Source organism: Neolamprologus multifasciatus, chromosome 7, assembly GCF_963576455.1.
Source record: "Neolamprologus multifasciatus chromosome 7, fNeoMul1.2, whole genome shotgun sequence".
NCBI lineage: Eukaryota > Metazoa > Chordata > Actinopteri > Cichliformes > Cichlidae > Neolamprologus > Neolamprologus multifasciatus.
The window spans coordinates 53,085,380-53,109,796 of NC_140445.1; the positions used below are offsets into that span (position 1 = coordinate 53,085,380).

The 24,417-nt window shown below is 42.7% G+C and overlaps 1 protein-coding gene across 1 annotated transcript in view; it reads left to right on the top strand.

Annotated features, from left to right (window-relative positions):
• The window catches only part of LOC146515400 (uncharacterized), a 38,415-nt gene that overhangs the window by 6,442 nt on the left and 7,556 nt on the right, over positions 1-24,417 (top strand). Inside the window, exons 18-33 of the mRNA XM_085164569.1 lie at positions 1,739-1,788; positions 1,900-2,000; positions 2,104-2,255; positions 2,513-2,651; positions 2,728-2,832; positions 3,181-3,360; positions 3,492-3,731; positions 3,821-3,977; positions 4,125-4,253; positions 8,126-8,368; positions 8,456-13,977; positions 21,169-22,678; positions 22,979-23,175; positions 23,530-23,698; positions 23,810-24,054; positions 24,169-24,352. Coding sequence (XP_085020695.1) covers positions 1,739-1,788; positions 1,900-2,000; positions 2,104-2,255; positions 2,513-2,651; positions 2,728-2,832; positions 3,181-3,360; positions 3,492-3,731; positions 3,821-3,977; positions 4,125-4,253; positions 8,126-8,368; positions 8,456-13,977; positions 21,169-22,678; positions 22,979-23,175; positions 23,530-23,698; positions 23,810-24,054; positions 24,169-24,352 — 9,323 coding nt within the window. The remainder of the gene's footprint in view (positions 1-1,738; positions 1,789-1,899; positions 2,001-2,103; positions 2,256-2,512; positions 2,652-2,727; positions 2,833-3,180; positions 3,361-3,491; positions 3,732-3,820; positions 3,978-4,124; positions 4,254-8,125; positions 8,369-8,455; positions 13,978-21,168; positions 22,679-22,978; positions 23,176-23,529; positions 23,699-23,809; positions 24,055-24,168; positions 24,353-24,417) is intronic.

A 24,417-nucleotide genomic window follows, 5' to 3' on the forward strand; every position in this document is an offset into this window, starting at 1 on the left:
ACAATGAAAATTTAAAAAAAAAAATCTTGTTCAAGACCTGTATAGTATGTTAACACTATTGGAAGTAAAAATAACTTGAACTCCAATTTTGAAAACACAAATTTATTTTATTTTTTTAAAATAAAGCTCTGACTGTATGATGAGTATGAGTCTGTGGTCTGGGAGAGAGTCTTGTAACTCTCTGTCTGTAAAATACAGTATATGATGACAAATGTTGGGCAATTAATTATATAGTTACTTCTTCTTCTTCAAAAAAAGAGTTTTGCAAACAACTAAATTTTTTGTAGCTGTTTACCTAAAAATGCAGCCAAGGCGTTTAAAAAAAAACATTTCAAACTATTTACAGAACAATCAGCTGTTCTGCATCAAATTTGATGTCCACTATGAGATAAAGGTGAACATCACAAGCCTGCAGACCTGGCAACAGGAGATGTATCACTCCTGTAACACCTGTAACATTCAGCAGTCGCCTCATTGTTCTGACACACACAACAAAACTAATGACTACACTACACACTAACTACACAACACATTAACTTCAGACTCCAAACACACTAAACATCGTAAATCTCTCACATCTCCAAACCCCGCCGTCACTCCTAAAACTTCCCCCCTTCCTAAACATCTAAATGTCATGCTGCAAACATTTTTAGATTGGTCAACATGGTACATTTGTCCACCAATAGGAAAGGATGGGGCGGGGTTAGTTTTGTTTTTGCTCACATCATTGGCTGGAGCAGCCACTTACTGACTCACACTACAAAACAGAATAAATTGTTTTAATTCCAATTCAGGTTAGATTTTTTTGGTGCGCAACACAGATTTTCTGTGTGCGGAGACCGTGCCAGCAGTGTGCAATTGCACACACTCTTAGAAGGAACTTTGCTAGTAACCATTGAATCCAGTTGGATGTAACATCGTTTCAAGTTGACATTGGGCCATAGCAATGCAAATGTGTGGGTTTTGATAGGGTGAAGCAAAGTCAATTAAATACAATAAATAAAATAAAGTTTTTTGCTTTACAGTAGTTAGCCTTGGGGGTCCTAAAAACACCATTGTGCACCATTTCAAATATTCTTGTCAAATAGTCCAGCTTTATAATTATTGATATTATTGTGAGATGTAAAATAAAACTGTATTACTGGCAAATTATACATTAAGTAACAAACTGAAGCCACTGTGAAGTGGACATGGACACGCTCAGAAAATGGAGACATGCCACACAGTCCAATGTGAATCAAAACAAGCATGCTAGACACACTTGTCAACAAAAGATGGCAGTAATTTAAAGGACGAGTGCAAATAAATAAGAAAAGTTAAAAAAAAGAACATTGTTTGAGATGAAATGAAAGAGAAATTGCTTTCACTTTGGTAGTTTTATTTGATAACTATTTTTAGGCAGGGGCAGGGCATGCGTGTTTGGCTTCTTTGTTTTTTAACCCTGTTACAAAACAAATAACTCATTTCATTCAGCAAGTGGACTCACTTAACTCTCAGGGCCTATGCAAATGTGCAAAGAAGTTAAGATTCTGGAAAAATTCAAGTTTCATTATATCAAAGAACTTTATTGCTTCACTGATGTGGTTCAGCTTGTGACATGCCCAAGTATCACGAAGTGAAGTTGTCCCAGGAATGTTTAACCTGAATACACACAGCTGCAATTGATACCTTGTTATTTCATTGAACTGATACAATGCATCTCTTTTCTTTGTCTTGCCTATCTTCATTTATGTTTCAGCTCTTGCAATGGTGGAAAATTAACCTGTTCAGGAATACAAGAGATTCAAAGTAGGTACAAAGTACTCTGTTCATTAAATGGTTATTTCTACTGAAAAGCAAAGTAAAAGTAAATACAACCATACAGTTGTGTCCTTTTAAAGACACTGTCATTGTTCTCAGCATGCACAAGCCCAATGGTTTTCCTCAACTGCTCAAATGCAAAGCCGGGAGAAAAGGGATCTGAGTGCCAAAAAAGCTGCCAGACACTGAACAAACAATGTGTAAGACTGAGAAGCTGATTCATAACTGCCACACATGGACATTACAACAGCATAATCAGTTATTAAGCATATTGATGAAATATGTTTCTGTTATCCTGCACAGATCAGCACACAGTGTATCTCAGGATGTGTATGTCCTGATGGCCTGCTATCAGATAATAATGGAGGCTGTGTAAAGCAGGAGGACTGCCCCTGCCCATATAATGGACAATACTATAAGCATGGACAATCTGTTAAAGTGGACTGCAATACATGGTGAGAGCTTTTTTTGTTTTTCTTGGGGTTTTTTCTAACAATTTCCCGTTATTTACCCATCCATCAACCCTGTTTAAATAAAGAGTATATTTTAAAAACACACTAAATAATACTCAAACTCTGGTGTCCCCAAGCATGTTTTTCACATCACTGAAACTTTTTTTTTTTTTTTTGGGGGGGGGGGGGGGGGGGGGGGGGGGGGGGGGGCTTTGGAAATAGTTATTTAACAAGATTTAACTTCCTTTTTCAAATCTAAGCACATGCAAAAGCAGCATATGGGAATGTACAGGTCAAGAATGTGGTGGAACCTGTACCATTTATGGAGCAGGGAATTACATCACTTTTGATGAATCAAGATTTGCCTTTAGTGGAGGCTGTAGCTACATCTTCACCCAGGTACAGTCTGCACTTATGTTTAATCTTTATGACCTGTTAAAATCAGTCCTGTGATACTGACATGAGAATCCTGCAGGATTCCTGTGGAGGTGAGAACGGCACCTTTCAGGTACTGACTGAGAGCATCCCCTGCGAAAATGCTGAAAGCATCTGCTCCTTTGACATCACGCTCTATTTAGGGGTATGTAACAGAAATTGCATTTACAAGTTGTTTTTTTAAAAGATAGATACCTTAATAATTAATAATTATTTATTACCTCATTATTATTATCACTATATGAGCAAAATGGGTTTTTTGAAAAAGAAACAGGGTACACAGTGTTGTCGTTAATATAGTGAGTTGGACTGTGTGTTTCAATATGAGCCCTGTTCTATTTTTGAAAATTAAGCATGGCAAAAAATTAAATATTAACCTTTTGCTGGGTACTGTAACCTGGTCTACAATTGTTGCAAATCCATACGTATTAATGTTACTAAATGGTCAAATCGTTTTTCACAATTCCCAATTAGCATGTTTTGTTTTTAACAGAACAGTGAAATTCGTCTCTCAGATGAACATATCAAAGTTATTAAAAGAAACAGTGGGGAAGAAATACCCTATCAAGTCCACACTTTGGGTTTATATCTCGTCATTGAAGCGAAGAATGGCCTTATTGTCATTTGGGATAAAAAGACAACCCTCATGATAAAACTCAGATCTACATTCAAGGTCTGTGAGCACACACACACACACACATACACACATATATATAGATAGATAGATAGAGAGAGAGAGAGAGAGAGAGAGAGAGAGAAAGAGAGAGAGAGAGAGCGATATAAACAAACTTGTTCTTTTCTTAGGGCAAAGTCTGCGGTCTGTGTGGAAATTTTGATGGAAATATCAAGAATGATTTCACTACCAGAAATAAAGAAGTTGTGGTTGATCCCCTTATATTCGGAAACAGCTGGCAAGTGTCACCTAGCTGCTCAAGTGCACAAACTACAAATGATGCATGTACACTGTACTCACACAGACAGGCATGGGCAGTGAAGCACTGCAGCATTATCAAGAGTGCAGTATTTGAGGCCTGCCATTCAAGGGTAAGTGCTTATGAATGTAAGTAAATGTTTAGGCTATAATGGACCAAAGTCACTCTTTACTTACATTTACAATTACTTATTCCAAAAAGGTGGATCCCCAACAATATTTTGATGCCTGTGTGAGAGACACGTGTGCCTGTAATTCAGGAGGAGATTGTGAGTGTTTCTGTTCAGCTGTAGCAGCTTATGCAGCAGCCTGTAATGAGGCAGGAGTGTGCGTGAAATGGAGAACTCCCACCATCTGCCGTGAGCATTTTTTTATTTTTCTGTGACAAGATACATATAAAATGCAAAGTATAATAATAACTGTCAGCATGAGCTAAGTTTACAAATAAGGTTTAATGTAAAATCGAGTTCATTATTATTTATGATTTATTACTTTTGTTTTATTAGCTGTATTCTGTGATTATTACAACCCTGATGGACAGTGTGAATGGCACTATAAGCCTTGTGGAAGATCATGCATGAAGACATGCAGAAATCCCTCTGGAATATGCTACAATCAACTTCCCGCATTAGAAGGTATGCATTGTAAGAAAAGGAAAGTACATGCATTTGTAGGTTCATAATTATACAGCCAGGCATCACTGATCGTGTCTCCTCCTTTTAAGTAAAGTAGATAATGTAGTGTAAATGTGCCCCCATGTTCATCGACTGTTTGAAACCAGCTGTATTGGTGTCCTATATCTACCTTTTAGCTAATTTACTGACAAAATACTTCAGAAACTGGTGACTGGGGCTGCTGCTCTCACTGACATCATGATATTATTATTAACCTATTATTGTACAGTCTTTACTTTACAATACTTTTCAAATTAAAGCACCTCGAGGCAACTGTTGAAATTGAATAGAATTTAATTGAATTGAAAGAAAGAACGATTGGATTTTAACCACACATTTATTTCCTAATAAATAAATACGAGGACATCACAAGTTTTTTTTAACAAAATAAAAAAGCAGTCAAAAAACACATGGTTGAAATAATATTGACCATCGACAAAAGAACAGACCACATTATTAAAACACAACTGAGAGAAAAAAATCTGCCAAATTATCCACCAATGAATAAAACAGAAATTCAGCTTTAATATTTAACCAGTAAAATGACCATTTGAAAATGGTCCAAGCTTTAAAAAGGCTGTTATAAACATTGGCATTTAATAAGAAGATGAGATCAAATTACAATTTCATAAAATTATCCATTCCCAACTCTCCCATTCCTCTTAAAAAACACTAGTTACTGGTTTCCTGAAAACATGTTCTTCCCTTCCCATCAGGTATTTCTGAATTAGCTGCATTCTGAAAGCTGCAGTTCTGCTCTCTAGGTGAACTAGTCCTTGTCCACCTTTTTCTTTGTGCAAAAAAAGCACAGCCTGGGATATCCAATGTCAGTTATCCCAAAAAAAACTTGATCATCAAAGACTGAATTTATTTAATAATAAGGAAGGGGGCTCTAAACAAATTAATCTATGCCACAATAAAAAAGAAACTTAGTTTATAATATATTTATAATAGGCACCCTGCCTTTATATGACATCTGCGGTAACAACCATCTCCACTTCCCTAACTTCCCCTCAATTCTTGTTTAGTGCGTCTTCATGTCCCAGTTACACACCCAGATACTTCAAACATCCTCTTTTCCATTTCAAACCACCTGGAAGTTGTGGGACTCCAACAATATGACATCACAATGAGCTTGAGACCTCCAAAATATCTTTGACTAGTGACACATTATCAACAATAGACCTGCCTGGCACGCCGTAGGTTTGTGTTCAGTGGACAACATGGTTCATCACCTTCTTTGGTCTGTTTGCCAGCACTTTTGACAGTGCACTTTATAATCAGTGCACAATAAAGAGACAGGCCACCAGTCCTTAATATAGTGGAGATCACCTTTCTTTGGTAAGAATGTTAGAACAGCTCTCGTGTAGCTCTGAGGCAAAAAAAAAACTTCAGCGAAGCCCTTCTCAACAACCTCCATGATATCATCACAAAGGTCAGACCAAAAAGATTTATTAAATTCAAATGGGAGTCCATCTATGCTACGGGCCTTCCTTACTGGCATACTTTGTAAAGCAGTATGAACTTCTTTTAATGTTAGAGGCTCCCCACCTCCTTGATGAACTCCTCAGAAACTCTGGAGAGACTAGTGCAGAAGTTATTAAAAGTCTTTTGAAAAGCTATAAAGATCTGAGTAAAGATCCACTGTGCTTCACTTGATGTCACTATCTGCTGCTATAAGATCTCCAGCAGATGATTTCAAACCATGCATAAACTTGATCTGTCCTTTGGGGGGGGGGGGGGGGGGGGGGTTCCAATGAAAAGAAAAACTTGTATGTCCATCAGGGAGAGACTTGAGGTTCTCAAACCAACCTTGAGCTCCTGTGAAATCTGCAGACACCTGTAGCTCCACTATGTCAATCTCCAGTTCTCTCATATATTTAGCCAAAGAGACATTGACAGTATACTGTTGACAAAATTCTTTGATTTCAGTTTTTCTCCAATCCCATCACTGCATTAAAGACATAAAATCGTATTTTTTAGATGTATACACTCTCCAGAAAAAAATAATAGCTGTCTAATCTAGCTGCAGACAAAAATGTTCTCTACTCCTGGCCCATGTATATTGTCTTTCTTGATTGTACATATCCTTCCCTACATCAACTAAAGACGAAAGACTTCTGTCAAACACTTTAGAAATGTTTATGTGCACAAATGAGGTTCTAAATGATTCCTGTCCAACTGATCATTTTCTATACAGCTAAAATCTCCAGCCAAAAAAATGAAACTCATCTGGCTGGCAGTTGCATAAGATATCTTCAAGCTTCTGTAAAAAAAATAAAAATAAAAAATTATCTCTGGCCCTGTATTCAGAGCATACATATTCAAAAATACAATTTTAAAACACTCATACTTTGCCTTCACCACTTTTAATCTGCCCTTTATCACCTGATGAAATTGATTGGAATCTGGTAGAATTTTTTTAAGGAGTGCCATTCCATCACTAGCTCTGTTTAAATGAAAATATTTAACATTTTGCACACCATTTACAGATTTAAGGGTTGAACTGGCCAGACTATCTGCAGTCCAGTCTTCCTCTTCATCTTCATCCTCTTAGTCTATATCACTATTAGGTTCTGCCAGATTGTTTCCTGAGCTTTCCATCTCTATTTTATCTGTGACTTCATTTTCAATTTGAGAGCTAACTATACTCTCTATTAATTTCTTTTTGACAGAAACTTTAAAGGAATCTTTTATCAGCGTTTCACTGGCTTCTGTATCCACGGTTCCATTTGTAGTCATTTTCCTTTCTTGAGGCTTCTGTTAACTCTGCTTTTACTACACTTGTGTTATTCTCCTGATTGTCCTGTGTATCCATCACTGTTTGACTTTGAGTTTTTTCCAGGACACACTCAAACTAAATGTCCAACTTTACCACAACCAAAACACACGAAAGCTCCCGAAGTTGCATGGATATTATTATCAAATCCACAAAGATCCACTCGCACCCTAAACACTAGATTAAGGTCTTCATCCATTTTATTAATACTCATAAGAAACCTGTTGGCTGTGTGAAACAACATGCTTTCACAGCGCTGATTTGAAACTTGATGACAGCTTTCTGATCTGAGACAATTCTGATCTGAGATAATTTTCCATGCAGAGACAATTCTTTCACCAGAGATTTATTGCTGATAAACAGAGGAATGTTGCAATATGGACTTAGCTGGCATGCTTAAAGGAGAAACTGACAAAAAAAAATAGAATTCACCAAATTACACTTTTAAATTACATTTTGCCTTCTCCATACTGTCAACAAAGATCACCACTGCGCTATTTGTCTGAGCAGCAGATTTAATGCTGCTTTGACCCAAAATTTCACCCAACACCAGACTACACTCCTCCATCTTAAAACAATGTTGTCTCATAAGTTTAGTGAAGTCCATTTTGTCCAACTTGTACGCCAACTGGCCAAAACGCTGGTATTGCGCACTCAAAAACAATCAGCAACACTCACTTAAGCTCTAAGCAAACAATCAATTCTAAATATAATACCCAGTAAAACACACACAAACACACACAACAGGTAGAAAAGTAAAGTTAGAAGCAAGTCCTCAATCTCTCAGTGAGACTCACCACATGCTCCACTACCACACTCCCAGCATGCAATTCAGAGAGTAAGGAAGAAAGAATAAGGATTTTTTTTTAAATTTGTGTTCAGAGCAGTCACAGCATGGGAATCCACTGTGAAAAGCATAATACTTTGTACTGTGCCGTTACCTATTGTTTTAATTCCACTTCTCAGAGTTGTTCAAAATGGTTAGGCTAGATTTCATGCATGCACCTATTTTGTGTGAGGTTTGAAAATTTACAGTGATATCTATATTCTTAAGGCTGCTATCCAACTTGCCCACCTGAAAGGCCTTATTTGGAAGAAGTAACCATGAAATGTGTTGATACATGTGGATGTTATGATGATGAAGGGAAATATTACGAAAAAGGGTTCATATTCTATATGACGCATGATGGAAATGGAACCTGTTTCTCTGCTATTTGTGATGGAAATATTACAAGAATAATAGAGCCTTGTAAGACTACAACTATATCTACAACACCCTTTACTTTCACTTCCACAGGTAAGATTTAATTATTTTAATATTTTTTATTTAACTCTTGCAAAAGCAAAAGTATAACTAAATGTTGTATATTTTCTACACTCCCAGTAACGACAACAGAGGGGTCCACCAGAGAAACATTTCAAACGACTTCTACTGTTATAACAGAGTCTGTCACAACAATTTTAACCTTCACAACACCAATAACTTCTCCATGGTCTAAAACAACACCATTACGAACATCGACAACGTCTCTACCACCTACAACCATAGTCACAGAAAAAACAACAACCACAGGCACACCTCCCACAACAACCACCACAGGAACACCTCCCACAACAACCACAGAAACACCTCCCACAACAACAACCACAGAAACAACCACTACACCACCTTGCAATGACTACGAGTGTACATGGTCATCCTGGAGTAATAAGAATTATCCCAGTAGTACTCCAGATGGTGGAGATTATGAATCCATCGCTAACATTACTGATCTGGACCTGAGTGTATGCACAAAACCGCTGAAGATACAATGTAGAGCTAAAGATTTCCCAGATATGTCGCTGGAAGACTTAGGTCAAACTTTAGTATGTGACCAACAAGATGGACTTATCTGTCATAACAAAGACCAAGGTTTTCCTCCAAAATGTAATGACTATGAAATACGAGCTTTATGTTGCCGTTATACTTGTGAGTCTACAACAACAACCACTGTATCCACAACAAAAACAACCACAGGAACACTTCCCACAACAACAACCACAGGCACACCTCCCACAACAACCACCACAGGAACACCTCCCACGACAACAACCACAAGAACAATTCCCACAACAACCACCACAGGAACACCTCCCACGACAACAACCACAGGAACACCTCCCACAACAACAACCACAAGAACACCTCCCACAACAACAACCACAGGCACACCACCCACAACAACAACCACAGGCACACCTCCCACAACAACCACCACAGGAACACCTCCCACGACAACAACCACAAGAACAATTCCCACAACAACCACCACAGGAACACCTCCCACAACAACAACCACAGGAACACCTCCCACAACAACAACCACAGGCACACCTCCCACAACAACCACCACAGGAACACCTCCCACGACAACAACCACAAGAACAATTCCCACAACAACCACCACAGGAACACCTCCCACGACAACAACCACAGGAACACCTCCCACAACAACAACCACAAGAACACCTCCCACAACAACAACCACAGGAACACCACCCACAACAACAATCACAGGCACACCTCCCACAACAACCACCACAGGAACACCTCCCACGACAACAACCACAAGAACAATTCCCACAACAACCACCACAGGAACACCTCCCACAACAACAACCACAGGAACACCTCCCACAACAACAACCACAGAAACAACCACTACACCACCTTGCAATGACTACGAGTGTACATGGTCATCCTGGAGTAATAAGAATTATCCCAGTAGTACTCCAGATGGTGGAGATTATGAATCCATCGCTAACATTACTGATCTGGACCTGAGTGTATGCACAAAACCGCTGAAGATACAATGTAGAGCTAAAGATTTCCCAGATATGTCGCTGGAAGACTTAGGTCAAACTTTAGTATGTGACCAACAAGATGGACTTATCTGTCATAACAAAGACCAAGGTTTTCCTCCAAAATGTAATGACTATGAAATACGAGCTTTATGTTGCCGTTATACTTGTGAGTCTACCACAACAACCACTGTATCCACAACAAAAACAACCACAGGAACACTTCCCACAACAACAACCACAGGCACACCTCCTACAACAACCACCACAGGAACACCTCCCACGACAACAACCACAGGAACACCTCCCACAACAACAACCACAGGAACACCTCCCACAACAACAACCACAAGAACAATTCCCACAACAACCACCACAGGAACACCTCCCACTACAACAACCACAAGAACACCTCCCACAACAACAACCACAGGAACACCACCCACAACAACAACCACAGGCACACCTCCCACAACAACCACCACAGGAACACCTCCCACGACAACAACCACAAGAACAATTCCCACAACAACCACCACAGGAACACCTCCCACGACAACAACCACAGGAACACCTCCCACAACAACAACCACAAGAACACCTCCCACAACAACAACCACAGAAACAACCACTACACCACCTTGCAATGACTACGAGTGTACATGGTCATCCTGGAGTAATAAGAATTATCCCAGTAGTACTCCAGATGGTGGAGATTATGAATCCATCGCTAACATTACTGATCTGGACCTGAGTGTATGCACAAAACCGCTGAAGATACAATGTAGAGCTAAAGATTTCCCAGATATGTCGCTGGAAGACTTAGGTCAAACTTTAGTATGTGACCAACAAGATGGACTTATCTGTCATAACAAAGACCAAGGTTTTCCTCCAAAATGTAATAACTATGAAATACGAGCTTTATGTTGCCGTTATACTTGTGAGTCTACAACAACAACCACTGTATCCACAACAAAAACAACCACAGGAACACTTCCCACAACAACAACCACAGGCACACCTCCCACAACAACCACCACAGGAACACCTCCCACGACAACAACCACAAGAACAATTCCCACAACAACCACCACAGGAACACCTCCCACGACAACAACCACAGGAACACCTCCCACAACAACAACCACAAGAACACCTCCCACAACAACAACCACAGGAACACCACCCACAACAACAACCACAGGCACACTTCCCACAACAACCACCACAGGAACACCTCCCACGACAACAACCACAAGAACAATTCCCACAACAACCACCACAGGAACACCTCCCACAACAACAACCACAGGAACACCTCCCACAACAACAACCACAGAAACAACCACTACACCACCTTGCAATGACTACGAGTGTACATGGTCATCCTGGAGTAATAAGAATTATCCCAGTAGTACTCCAGATGGTGGAGATTATGAATCCATTGCTAACATTGCTGATCTGGACCTGAGTGTATGCACAAAACCGCTGAAGATACAATGTAGAGCTAAAGATTTCCCAGATATGTCGCTGGAAGACTTAGGTCAAACTTTAGTATGTGACCAACAAGATGGACTTATCTGTCATAACAAAGACCAAGGTTTTCCTCCAAAATGTAATGACTATGAAATACGAGCTTTATGTTGCCGTTATACTTGTGAGTCTACCACAACAACCACTGTATCCACAACAAAAACAACCACAGGAACACTTCCCACAACAACAACCACAGGCACACCTCCCACAACAACCACCACAGGAACACCTCCCACGACAACAACCACAGGAACACCTCCCACAACAACAACCACAGGAACACCTCCCACAACAACAACCCCAAGAACAATTCCCACAACAACCACCACAGGAACACCTCCCACTACAACAACCACAAGAACACCTCCCACAACAACAACCACAGGAACACCACCCACAACAACAACCACAGGAACACCTCCCACAACAACCACCACAGGAACACCTCCCACGACAACAACCACAAGAACAATTCCCACAACAACCACCACAGGAACACCTCCCACGACAACAACCACAAGAACAATTCCCACAACAACCACCACAGGAACACCTCCCACGACAACAACCACAGGAACACCTCCCACAACTACAACCACAGGAACACCTCCCACAACAACAACCACAGAAACAACCACTACACCACCTTGCAATGACTACGAGTGTACATGGTCATCCTGGAGTAATAAGAATTATCCCAGTAGTACTCCAGATGGTGGAGATTATGAATCCATCGATAACATTACTGATCTGGACCTGAGTGTATGCACAAAACCGCTGAAGATACAATGTAGAGCTAAAGATTTCCCAGATATGTCGCTGGAAGACTTAAGTCAAACTTTAGTATGTGACCAACAAGATGGACTTATCTGTCATAACAAAGACCAAGGTTTTCCTCCAAAATGTAATGACTATGAAATACGAGCTTTATGTTGCCGTTATACTTGTGAGTCTACCACAACAACCACTGTATCCACAACAAAAACAACCACAGGAACACTTCCCACAACAACAACCACAGGAACACCGCCCACAACAACCACCACAGGAACACCTCCCACGACAACAACCACAAGAACAATTCCCACAACAACAACCACAAGAACAATTCCCACAACAACCACCACAGGAACACCTCCCACTACAACAACCACAAGAACACCTCCCACAACAACAACCACAGGAACACCTCCCACAACAACAACCACAGGCACACCTCCCACAACAACCACCACAGGAACACCTCCCACGACAACAACCACAGGAACACCTCCCACAACAACAACCACAGGAACACCTCCCACAACAACAACCACAGAAACAACCACTACACCACCTTGCAATGACTACGAGTGTACATGGTCATCCTGGAGTAATAAGAATTATCCCAGTAGTACTCCAGATGGTGGAGATTATGAATCCATCGATAACATTACTGATCTGGACCTGAGTGTATGCACAAAACCGCTGAAGATACAATGTAGAGCTAAAGATTTCCCAGATATGTCGCTGGAAGACTTAAGTCAAACTTTAGTATGTGACCAACAAGATGGACTTATCTGTCATAACAAAGACCAAGGTTTTCCTCCAAAATGTAATGACTATGAAATACGAGCTTTATGTTGCCGTTATACTTGTGAGTCTACCACAACAACCACTGTATCCACAACAAAAACAACCACAGGAACACTTCCCACAACAACAACCACAGGAACACCGCCCACAACAACCACCACAGGAACACCTCCCACGACAACAACCACAAGAACAATTCCCACAACAACAACCACAAGAACAATTCCCACAACAACCACCACAGGAACACCTCCCACAACAACAACCACAGGAACACCTCCCACAACAACAACCACAAGAACAATTCCCACAACAACCACCACAGGAACACCTCCCACTACAACAACCACAAGAACACCTCCCACAACAACAACCACAGGAACACCACCCACAACAACAACCACAGGCACACCTCCCACAACAACCACCACAGGAACACCTCCCACGACAACAACCACAGGAACACCTCCCACAACAACAACCACAGGAACACCTCCCACAACAACAACCACAGAAACAACCACTACACCACCTTGCAATGACTACGAGTGTACATGGTCATCCTGGAGTAATAAGAATTATCCCAGTAGTACTCCAGATGGTGGAGATTATGAATCCATCGATAACATTACTGATCTGGACCTGAGTGTATGCACAAAACCGCTGAAGATACAATGTAGAGCTAAAGATTTCCCAGATATGTCGCTGGAAGACTTAAGTCAAACTTTAGTATGTGACCAACAAGATGGACTTATCTGTCATAACAAAGACCAAGGTTTTCCTCCAAAATGTAATGACTATGAAATACGAGCTTTATGTTGCCGTTATACTTGTGAGTCTACCACAACAACCACTGTATCCACAACAAAAACAACCACAGGAACACTTCCCACAACAACAACCACAGGAACACCGCCCACAACAACCACCACAGGAACACCTCCCACGACAACAACCACAAGAACAATTCCCACAACAACAACCACAAGAACAATTCCCACAACAACCACCACAGGAACACCTCCTACAACAACAACCACAGGAACACGTCCCACAACAACAACCACAGGAACAACTCCCACAACAACAACCACAAGAACAATTCCCACAACAACCACCACAGGAACACCTCCCACTACAACAACCACAAGAACACCTCCCACAACAACAACCACAAGAACAATTCCCACAACAACCACCACAGGAACACCTCCCACGACAACAACCACAGGAACACCTCCCACAACAACAACCACAGGAACACCACCCACAACAACAAACACAGGCACACCTCCCACAACAACCACCACAGGAACACCTCCCACGACAACAACCACAGGAACACCACCCACAACAACAACCACAGGCACACCTCCCACGACAACAACCACAAGAACAATTCCCACAACAACCACCACAGGAACACCTCCCACGACAACAACAACAGGAACACCTCCCACGACAACAACCACAGGAACACCTCCCACAACAACCACCACAGGAACACCAACCACAACAACAACCACAGGAACACCGCCCACAACAACCACCACAGGAACACCTCCCACTACAACAACCACAAGAACACCTCCCACAACAACAACCACAGGAACACCACCCACAACAACAACCACAGGCACACCTCCCACAACAACCACCACAGGAACACCTCCCACAACAACCACCACAGGAAAACCTCCCACGACAACAACCACAAGAACAATTCACACAACAACCACCACAGGAACACCTCCCACGACAACAACCACAGGAACACCTCCCACAACAACCACCACAGGAACACCTCCCACAACAACCACCACAGGAACACCTCCCACGACAACAACCACAAGAACAATTCCCACAACAACCACCGCAGGAACACCTCCCACGACAACAACCACAGGAACACCTCCCACAACAACAACCACAGGAACACCTCCCACGACAACAACCACAAGAACAATTCCCACAACAACCACCACAGGAACACCTCCCACGACAACAACCACAGGAACACCTCCCACGACAACAACCACAAGAACAATTCCCACAACAACCACCACAGGAACACCTCCCACGACAACAACCACAGGAACACCTCCCACAACAACAACCACAGGAACCCCTCCCACGACAACAACCACAAGAACAATTCCCACAACAACCACCACAGGAACACCTCCCACGACAACAACCACAGGAACACCTCCCACGACAACAACCACAAGAACAATTCCCACAACAACCACCACAGGAACACCTCCCACTACAACAACCACAAGAACACCTCCCACAACAACAACCACAGGAACACCTCCCACAACAACCACCACAGGAACACCTCCCACGACAACAACCACAAGAACAATTCCCACAACAACCACCACAGGAACACCTCCCACGACAACAACCACAGGAACACCTCCCACAACAACAACCACAGGAACACCTCCCACAACAACTACCACAGAAACAACCACTACACCACCTTGCAATGACTACGAGTGTACATGGTCATCCTGGAGTAATAAGAATTATCCCAGTAGTACTCCAGATGGTGGAGATTATGAATCCATTGCTAACATTACTGATCTGGACCTGAGTGTATGCACAAAACCGCTGAAGATACAATGTAGAGCTAAAGATTTCCCAGATATGTCGCTGGAAGACTTAGGTCAAACTTTAGTATGTGACCAACAAGATGGACTTATCTGTCATAACAAAGACCAAGGTTTTCCTCCAAAATGTAATGACTATGAAATACGAGCTTTATGTTGTCGTTATACTTGTGAGTCTACCACAACAACCACTGTATCCACAACAAAAACAACCACAGGAACACTTCCCACAACAACAACCACAGGAACACCTCCCACAACAACAACCACAGGAACACCACCCACAACAACAACCACAGGCACACCTCCCACAACAACCACCACAGGAACACCTCCCACAACAACCACCACAGGAACACCTCCCACGACAACAACCACAAGAACAATTCACACAACAACCACCACAGGAACACCTCCCACGACAACAACCACAGGAACACCTCCCACAACAACCCCCACAGGAACACCTCCCACGACAACAACCACAGGAACACCTCCCACAACAACCACCACAGGAACACCTCCCACGACAACAACCACAGGAACACCTCCCACAACAACAACCACAGGAACACCTCCCACGACAACAACCACAAGAACAATTCCCACAACAACCACCACAGGAACACCTCCCACTACAACAACCACAAGAACACCTCCCACAACAACAACCACAGGAACACCTCCCACAACAACCACCACAGGAACACCTCCCACGACAACAACCACAAGAACAATTCCCACAACGACCACCACAGGAACACCTCCGACGACAACAACCACAGGAACACCTCCCACAACAACAACCACAGGAACACCTCCCACAACAACAACCACAGAAACAACCACTACACCACCTTGCAATGACTACGAGTGTACATGGTCATCCTGGAGTAATAAGAATTATCCCAGTAGTACTCCAGATGGTGGAGATTATGAATCCATTGCTAACATTACTGATCTGGACCTGAGTGTATGCACAAAACCGCTGAAGATACAATGTAGAGCTAAAGATTTCCCAGATATGTCGCTGGAAGACTTAGGTCAAACTTTAGTATGTGACCAACAAGATGGACTTATCTGTCATAACAAAGACCAAGGTTTTCCTCCAAAATGTAATGACTATGAAATACGAGCTTTATGTTGTCGTTATACTTGTGAGTCTACCACAACAACCACTGTATCCACAACAAAAACAACCACAGGAACACTTCCCACAACAACAACCACAGGAACACCTCCCACAACAACAACCACAGGAACACCACCCACAACAACAACCACAGGCACACCTCCCACAACAACCACCACAGGAACACCTCCCACAACAACCACCACAGGAACACCTCCCACGACAACAACCACAAGAACAATTCACACAACAACCACCACAGGAACACCTCCCACGACAACAACCACAGGAACACCTCCCACAACAACCCCCACAGGAACACCTCCCACGACAACAACCACAGGAACACCTCCCACAACAACCACCACAGGAACACCTCCCACGACAACAACCACAGGAACACCTCCCACAACAACAACCACAGGAACACCTCCCACGACAACAACCACAAGAACAATTCCCACAACAACCACCACAGGAACACCTCCCACTACAACAACCACAAGAACACCTCCCACAACAACAACCACAGGAACACCTCCCACAACAACCACCACAGGAACACCTCCCACGACAACAACCACAAGAACAATTCCCACAACGACCACCACAGGAACACCTCCGACGACAACAACCACAGGAACACCTCCCACAACAACAACCACAGGAACACCTCCCACAACAACAACCACAGAAACAACCACTACACCACCTTGCAATGACTACGAGTGTACATGGTCATCCTGGAGTAATAAGAATTATCCCAGTAGTACTCCAGATGGTGGAGATTATGAATCCATTGCTAACATTACTGATCTGGACCTGAGTGTATGCACAAAACCGCTGAAGATACAATGTAGAGCTAAAGATTTCCCAGATATGTCGCTGGAAGACTTAGGTCAAACTTTAGTATGTGACCAACAAGATGGACTTATCTGTCATAACAAAGACCAAGGTTTTCCTCCAAAATGTAATGACTATGAAATACGAGCTTTATGTTGTCGTTATACTTGTGAGTCTACCACAACAACCACTGTATCCACAACAAAAACAACCACAGGAACACTTCCCACAAAAACAACCACAGGAACACTTCCCACAACAACAACCACAGGAACACCTCCCACAACAACAACCACAGGAACACCACCCACAACAACAACCACAGGCACACCTCCCACAACAACCACCACAGGAACACCTCCCACAACAACCACCACAGGAACACCTCCCACGACAACAACCACAAGAACAATTCACACAACAACCACCACAGGAACACCTCCCACGACAACAACCACAGGAACACCTCCCACAACAACCCCCACAGGAACACCTCCCACGACAACAACTACAGGAACACCTCCCACAACAACCACCACAGGAACACCTCCCACAACAACAACCACAAGAACAATTCCCACAACAACCACCACAGGAACACCTCCCACGACAACAACCACAGGAACACCTCCCACAACAACAACCACAGGAACACCTCCCACGACAACAACCACAAGAACAATTCCCACAACAACCACCACAGGAACACCTCCCACTACAACAACCACAAGAACACCTCCCACAACAACAACCACAGGAACACCTCCCACAACAACCACCACAGGAACACCTCCCACGACAACAACCACAAGAACAATTCCCACAACAACCACCACAGGAACACCTCCCACGACAACAACCACAGGAACACCTCCCACAACAACAACCACAGGAACACCTCCCACAACAACAACCACAGAAACAACCACTACACCACCTTGCAATGACTACGAGTGTACATGGTCATCCTGGAGTAATAAGAATTATCCCAGTAGTACTCCAGATGGTGGAGATTATGAATCCATTGCTAACATTACTGATCTGGACCTGAGTGTATGCACAAAACCGCTGAAGATACAATGTAGAGCTAAAGATTTCCCAGATATGTCGCTGGAAGACTTAAGTCAAACTTTAGTATGTGACCAACAAGATGGACTTATCTGTCATAACAAAGACCAAGGTTTTCCTCCAAAATGTAATGACTATGAAATACGAGCTTTATGTTGTCGTTATACTTGTGAGTCTACCACAACAACCACTGTATCCACAACAAAAACAACCACAGGAACACTTCCCACAACAACAACCACAGGAACACCGCCCACAACAACCACCACAGGAACACCTCCCACTACAACAACCACAAGAACACCTCCCACAACAACAACCACAGGAACACCACCCACAACAACAACCACAGGCACACCTCCCACAACAACCACCACAGGAACACCTCCCACAACAACCACCACAGGAACACCTCCCACGACAACAACCACAAGAACAATTCACACAACAACCACCACAGGAACACCTCCCACGACAACAACCACAGGAACACCTCCCACAACAACCACCACAGGAACACCTCCCACAACAACCACCACAGGAACACCTCCCACGACAACAACCACAAGAACAATTCCCACAACAACCACCACAGGAACACCTCCCACGACAACAACCACAAGAACACCTCCCACAACAACAACCACAGGAACACCTCCCACGACAACAACCACAAGAACAATTCCAACAACAACCACCACAGGAACACCTCCCACGACAACAACCACAGGAACACCTCCCACGACAACAACCACAAGAACAATTCCCACAACAACCACCACAGGAACACCTCCCACGACAACAACCACAGGAACACCTCCCACAACAACAACCACAGGAACACCTCCCACGACAACAACCACAAGAACAATTCCCACAACAACCACCACAGGAACACCTCCCACGACAACAACCACAGGAACACCTCCCACGACAACAACCACAAGAACAATTCCCACAACAACCACCACAGGAACACCTCCCACTACAACAACCACAAGAACACCTCCCACAACAACAACCACAGGAACACCTCCCACAACAACCACCACAGGAACACCTCCCACGACAACAACCACAAGAACAATTCCCACAACAACCACCACAGGAACACCTCCCACGACAACAACCACAGGAACACCTCCCACAACAACAACCACAGGAACACCTCCCACAACAACAACCACAGAAACAACCACTACACCACCTTGCAATGACTACGAGTGTACATGGTCATCCTGGAGTAATAAGAATTATCCCAGTAGTACTCCAGATGGTGGAGATTATGAATCCATTGCTAACATTACTGATCTGGACCTGAGTGTATGCACAAAACCGCTGAAGATACAATGTAGAGCTAAGGATTTCCCAGATATGTCGCTGGAAGACTTAGGTCAAACTTTAGCATGTGACCAACAAGATGGACTTATCTGTCATAACAAAGACCAAGGTTTTCCTCCAAAATGTAATGACTATGAAATACGAGCTTTATGTTGTCGTTATACTTGTGAGTCTACCACAACAACCACTGTATCCACAACAAAAACAACCACAGGAACACTTCCCACAACAACAACCACAGGAACACCTCCCACAACAACAACCACAGGAAGACCACCCACAACAACAACCACAGGCACACCTCCCACAACAACCACCACAGGAACACCTCCCACAACAACCACCACAGGAACACCTCCCACGACAACAACCACAAGAACAATTCACACAACAACCACCACAGGAACACCTCCCACGACAACAACCACAGGAACACCTCCCACAACAACCACCACAGGAACACCTCCCACGACAACAACCACAGGAACACCTCCCACAACAACCACCACAGGAACACCTCCCACGACAACAACCACAAGAACAATTCCCACAACAACCACCACAGGAACACCTCCCACGACAACAACCACAGGAACACCTCCCACAACAACAACCACAGGAACACCTCCCACGACAACAACCACAAGAACAATTCCCACAACAACCACCACAGGAACAACCACTACACCACCTTGCAATGACTACGAGTGTACATGGTCATCCTGGAGTAATAAGAATTATCCCAGTAGTACTCCAGATGGTGGAGATTATGAATCCATTGCTAACATTACTGATCTGGACCTGAGTGTATGCACAAAACCGCTGAAGATACAATGTAGAGCTAAAGATTTCCCAGATATGTCGCTGGAAGACTTAGGTCAAAATTTAGTATGTGACCAACAAGATGGACTTATCTGTCATAACAAAGACCAAGGTTTTCCTCCAAAATGTAATGACTATGAAATACGAGCTTTATGTTGTCGTTATACTTGTGAGTCTACCACAACAACCACTGTATCCACAACAAAAACAACCACAGGAACACTTCCCACAACAACAACCACAGGAACACCGCCCACAACAACCACCACAGGAACACCTCCCACGACAACAACCACAAGAACAATTCCCACAACAACCACCAAAGGAACACCTCCCACGACAACAACCACAAGAACACCACCCACAACAACAACCACAGGAACACCTCCCACAACAACCACCACAGGAACACCTCCCACGACAACAACCACAAGAACAATTCCCACAACAACCACCACAGGAACACCTCCCACGACAACAACCACAGGAACACCTCCCACGACAACAACCACAGGAACACCTCCCACAACAACAACCACAGAAACAACCACTACACCACCTTGCAATGACTACGAGTGTACATGGTCATCCTGGAGTAATAAGAACTATCCCAGTAGTACTCCAGATGGTGGAGATTATGAATCCATCGCTAACATTACTGATCTGGACCTGAGTGTATGCACAAAACCGCTGAAGATACAATGTAGAGCTAAAGATTTCCCAGATATGTCGCTGGAAGACTTAGGTCAAACTTTAGTATGTGACCAACAAGATGGACTTATCTGTCATAACAAAGACCAAGGTTTTCCTCCAAAATGTAATGACTATGAAATACGAGCTTTATGTTGCCGTTATACTTGTGAGTCTACCACAACAACCACTGTATCCACAACAAAAACAACCACAGGAACACTTCCCACAACAACAACCACAGGCACACCTCCCACAACAACCACCACAGGAACACCTCCCACGACAACAACCACAAGAACAATTCCCACAACAACCACCACAGGAACACCTCCCACGACAACAACCACAGGAACACCTCCCACAACAACAACCACAGGAACACCTCCCACAAAAACAACCACAAGAACAATTCCCACAACAACCACCACAGGAACACCTCCCACTACAACAACCACAAGAACACCGCCCACAACAACAACCACAGGAACACCACCCACAACAACAACCACAGGCACACCTCCCACAACAACAACCACAGGAACACCTCCCACGACAACAACCACAAGAACAATTCCCACAACAACCACCACAGGAACACCTCCCACGACAACAACCACAGGAACACCTCCCACAACAACAACCACAGGAACACCTCCCACAACAACCACCACAGGAACACCTCCCACAACAACAACCACAAGAACAATTCCCACAACAACCACCACAGGAACACCTCCCACGACAACAACCACAGGAACACCTCCCACAACAACCACCACAGGAACACCTCCCACAACAACAACCACAAGAACAATTCCCACAACAACCACCACAGGAACACCTCCCACGACAACAACCACAGGCACACCTCCCACGACAACAACCACAGGAACACCTCCCACAACAACCACCACAGGAACACCTCCCACAACAACAACCACAAGAACAATTCCCACAACAACCACCACAGGAACACCTCCCACGACAACAACCACAGGCACACCTCCCACAACAACAAACACAGGAACACCTCCCACAACATCCCATAAAATAATTATAAATACAGTAAAAACAACATCACCAAAAACAGAACGTAATTGTATGTGTAAATACCAGAATCTTTCATTTCCTGCTGGTAAGTTTTGTGCTTCTTTCCTCATTGTTTTCCATGCAATAATTATTTAGTTATTAAACTTTATTTTCTTATTTTGCCCTTCCTTTTTATAAAACTTTTTTTCATAAATTGTTTAAAATATTTTTTTTTCCACGTCCATTGAGGAATAATTAACTTTTTGTGCTGCAACTTGAAGTGGCCACAGGAAAATCTAATAATCAACTCTGTTGCCAGTGTGGCCAACTCACAATGTTAACAACTGTACATTTTATAATCCATTATTAGTTATTTAGCTCTAACTCAATTCTTACTGTCACATAGGTAGCTCCATGTACAATGAGACTGATGGAAAAGGCTGGTGTTACACTGCAAAATGCAATTCATCATGTGGTACTGAAATCCAATCCCAGCCATGTCACCTTACAACTCCACCAACTTCATCTATTTCCACAACGAGCTCTCACACTCCAGTAACTTTAAAACCCCCAGACTGCTTCTTTCTCAATCCACCTAGAAAGGTATTTGAATTAAAATATGTTGGTGAAGAAAAAATCCACTGCTGTCTTTACTAAGTTATTTAGGCTGAAATATGAAACAAGGTCAAATTTATAATTTTATGCAATGTAACGGCTTTGCTAGCAATTCCACTGTGGTTACATTTCTCGGTGCTACTGAAAGTTCTTACTGAAAGTTTACAGCAAAATAATTTTTTAAACAGCCTCTGCAACATTTGTGGACATACAGATAAGTGTTAAATTTAATACATTTGACGTGATTTATAGTGTGTATCAGTGTGTATGCCTCTTTTAGGCTAAAATATAATGTAACTCATGTGTAATTCATTGCTAAAAGCACTGTTTTGCTCTCATCAGAATGGTGAAACCTGGCATTCAAACAACTGCACCACCGAAAGTTGTGAAAATGGTCAACACATTACAAAATATGTGGAATGTAATGTAAAAAATATTGTTTGTGAGAATAAGCAAACACCAGTTAAAGTTTATGATGGAAATGGCTGTTGTTTCCACTATGAATGCAAATGTAAGTTTCAATAAAACCCTTTTAAAATTCCACATATTAAAGCTGCTAAACATGTAAGTAAATTACAAAATTATTTTTTGTTTTGATGCAATCTCAATCTAATATTTGCAGGTGTTTGTGGTGGCTGGGGAGATCCTCATTATGTGACATTTGATGGACAATATTACAGCTTCCAAAAAAATTGCACTTATGTCCTGGTTAAAGAGATCACACCTCGACACAATTTTAAAGTTTATATTGAAAATGTAAACTGTAATCCCGCTGGAACTGTGACCTGTCCTAAATCCCTTATTGTGTATTACAAAAACTATACAGTTATTCTCACACAGGAGAGAGGAGCAAAGACTGTGAACAAGGTGGGTATCACTTAGACAAAGTGTCTTAAAAGTACTGACATTATAATATATTTAAATATTATGCAGCACCATTGAGATATTTCACTAATAGTAATTAATGCTAAAATTCCTTAGGTATATGTCAACGGCAGTCCTGTCACTACTATGTTTACAAATAATGACATGACCATCACAAATCAAGGAATTGAGATGCGGTTAACAATCCCAGAAATTAAAGCAGTTGTGATGTTCAAAGGTCTTTTATTCAGCGTAGATGTACCAATGACTCTTTTCTATGGCAACACAGAAGGACAGTGTGGTAAGCTAATAGTTGAATGTCTTAAAGTATTTTATCGTGAAAGTTAAATGAGCATAATATGGTAG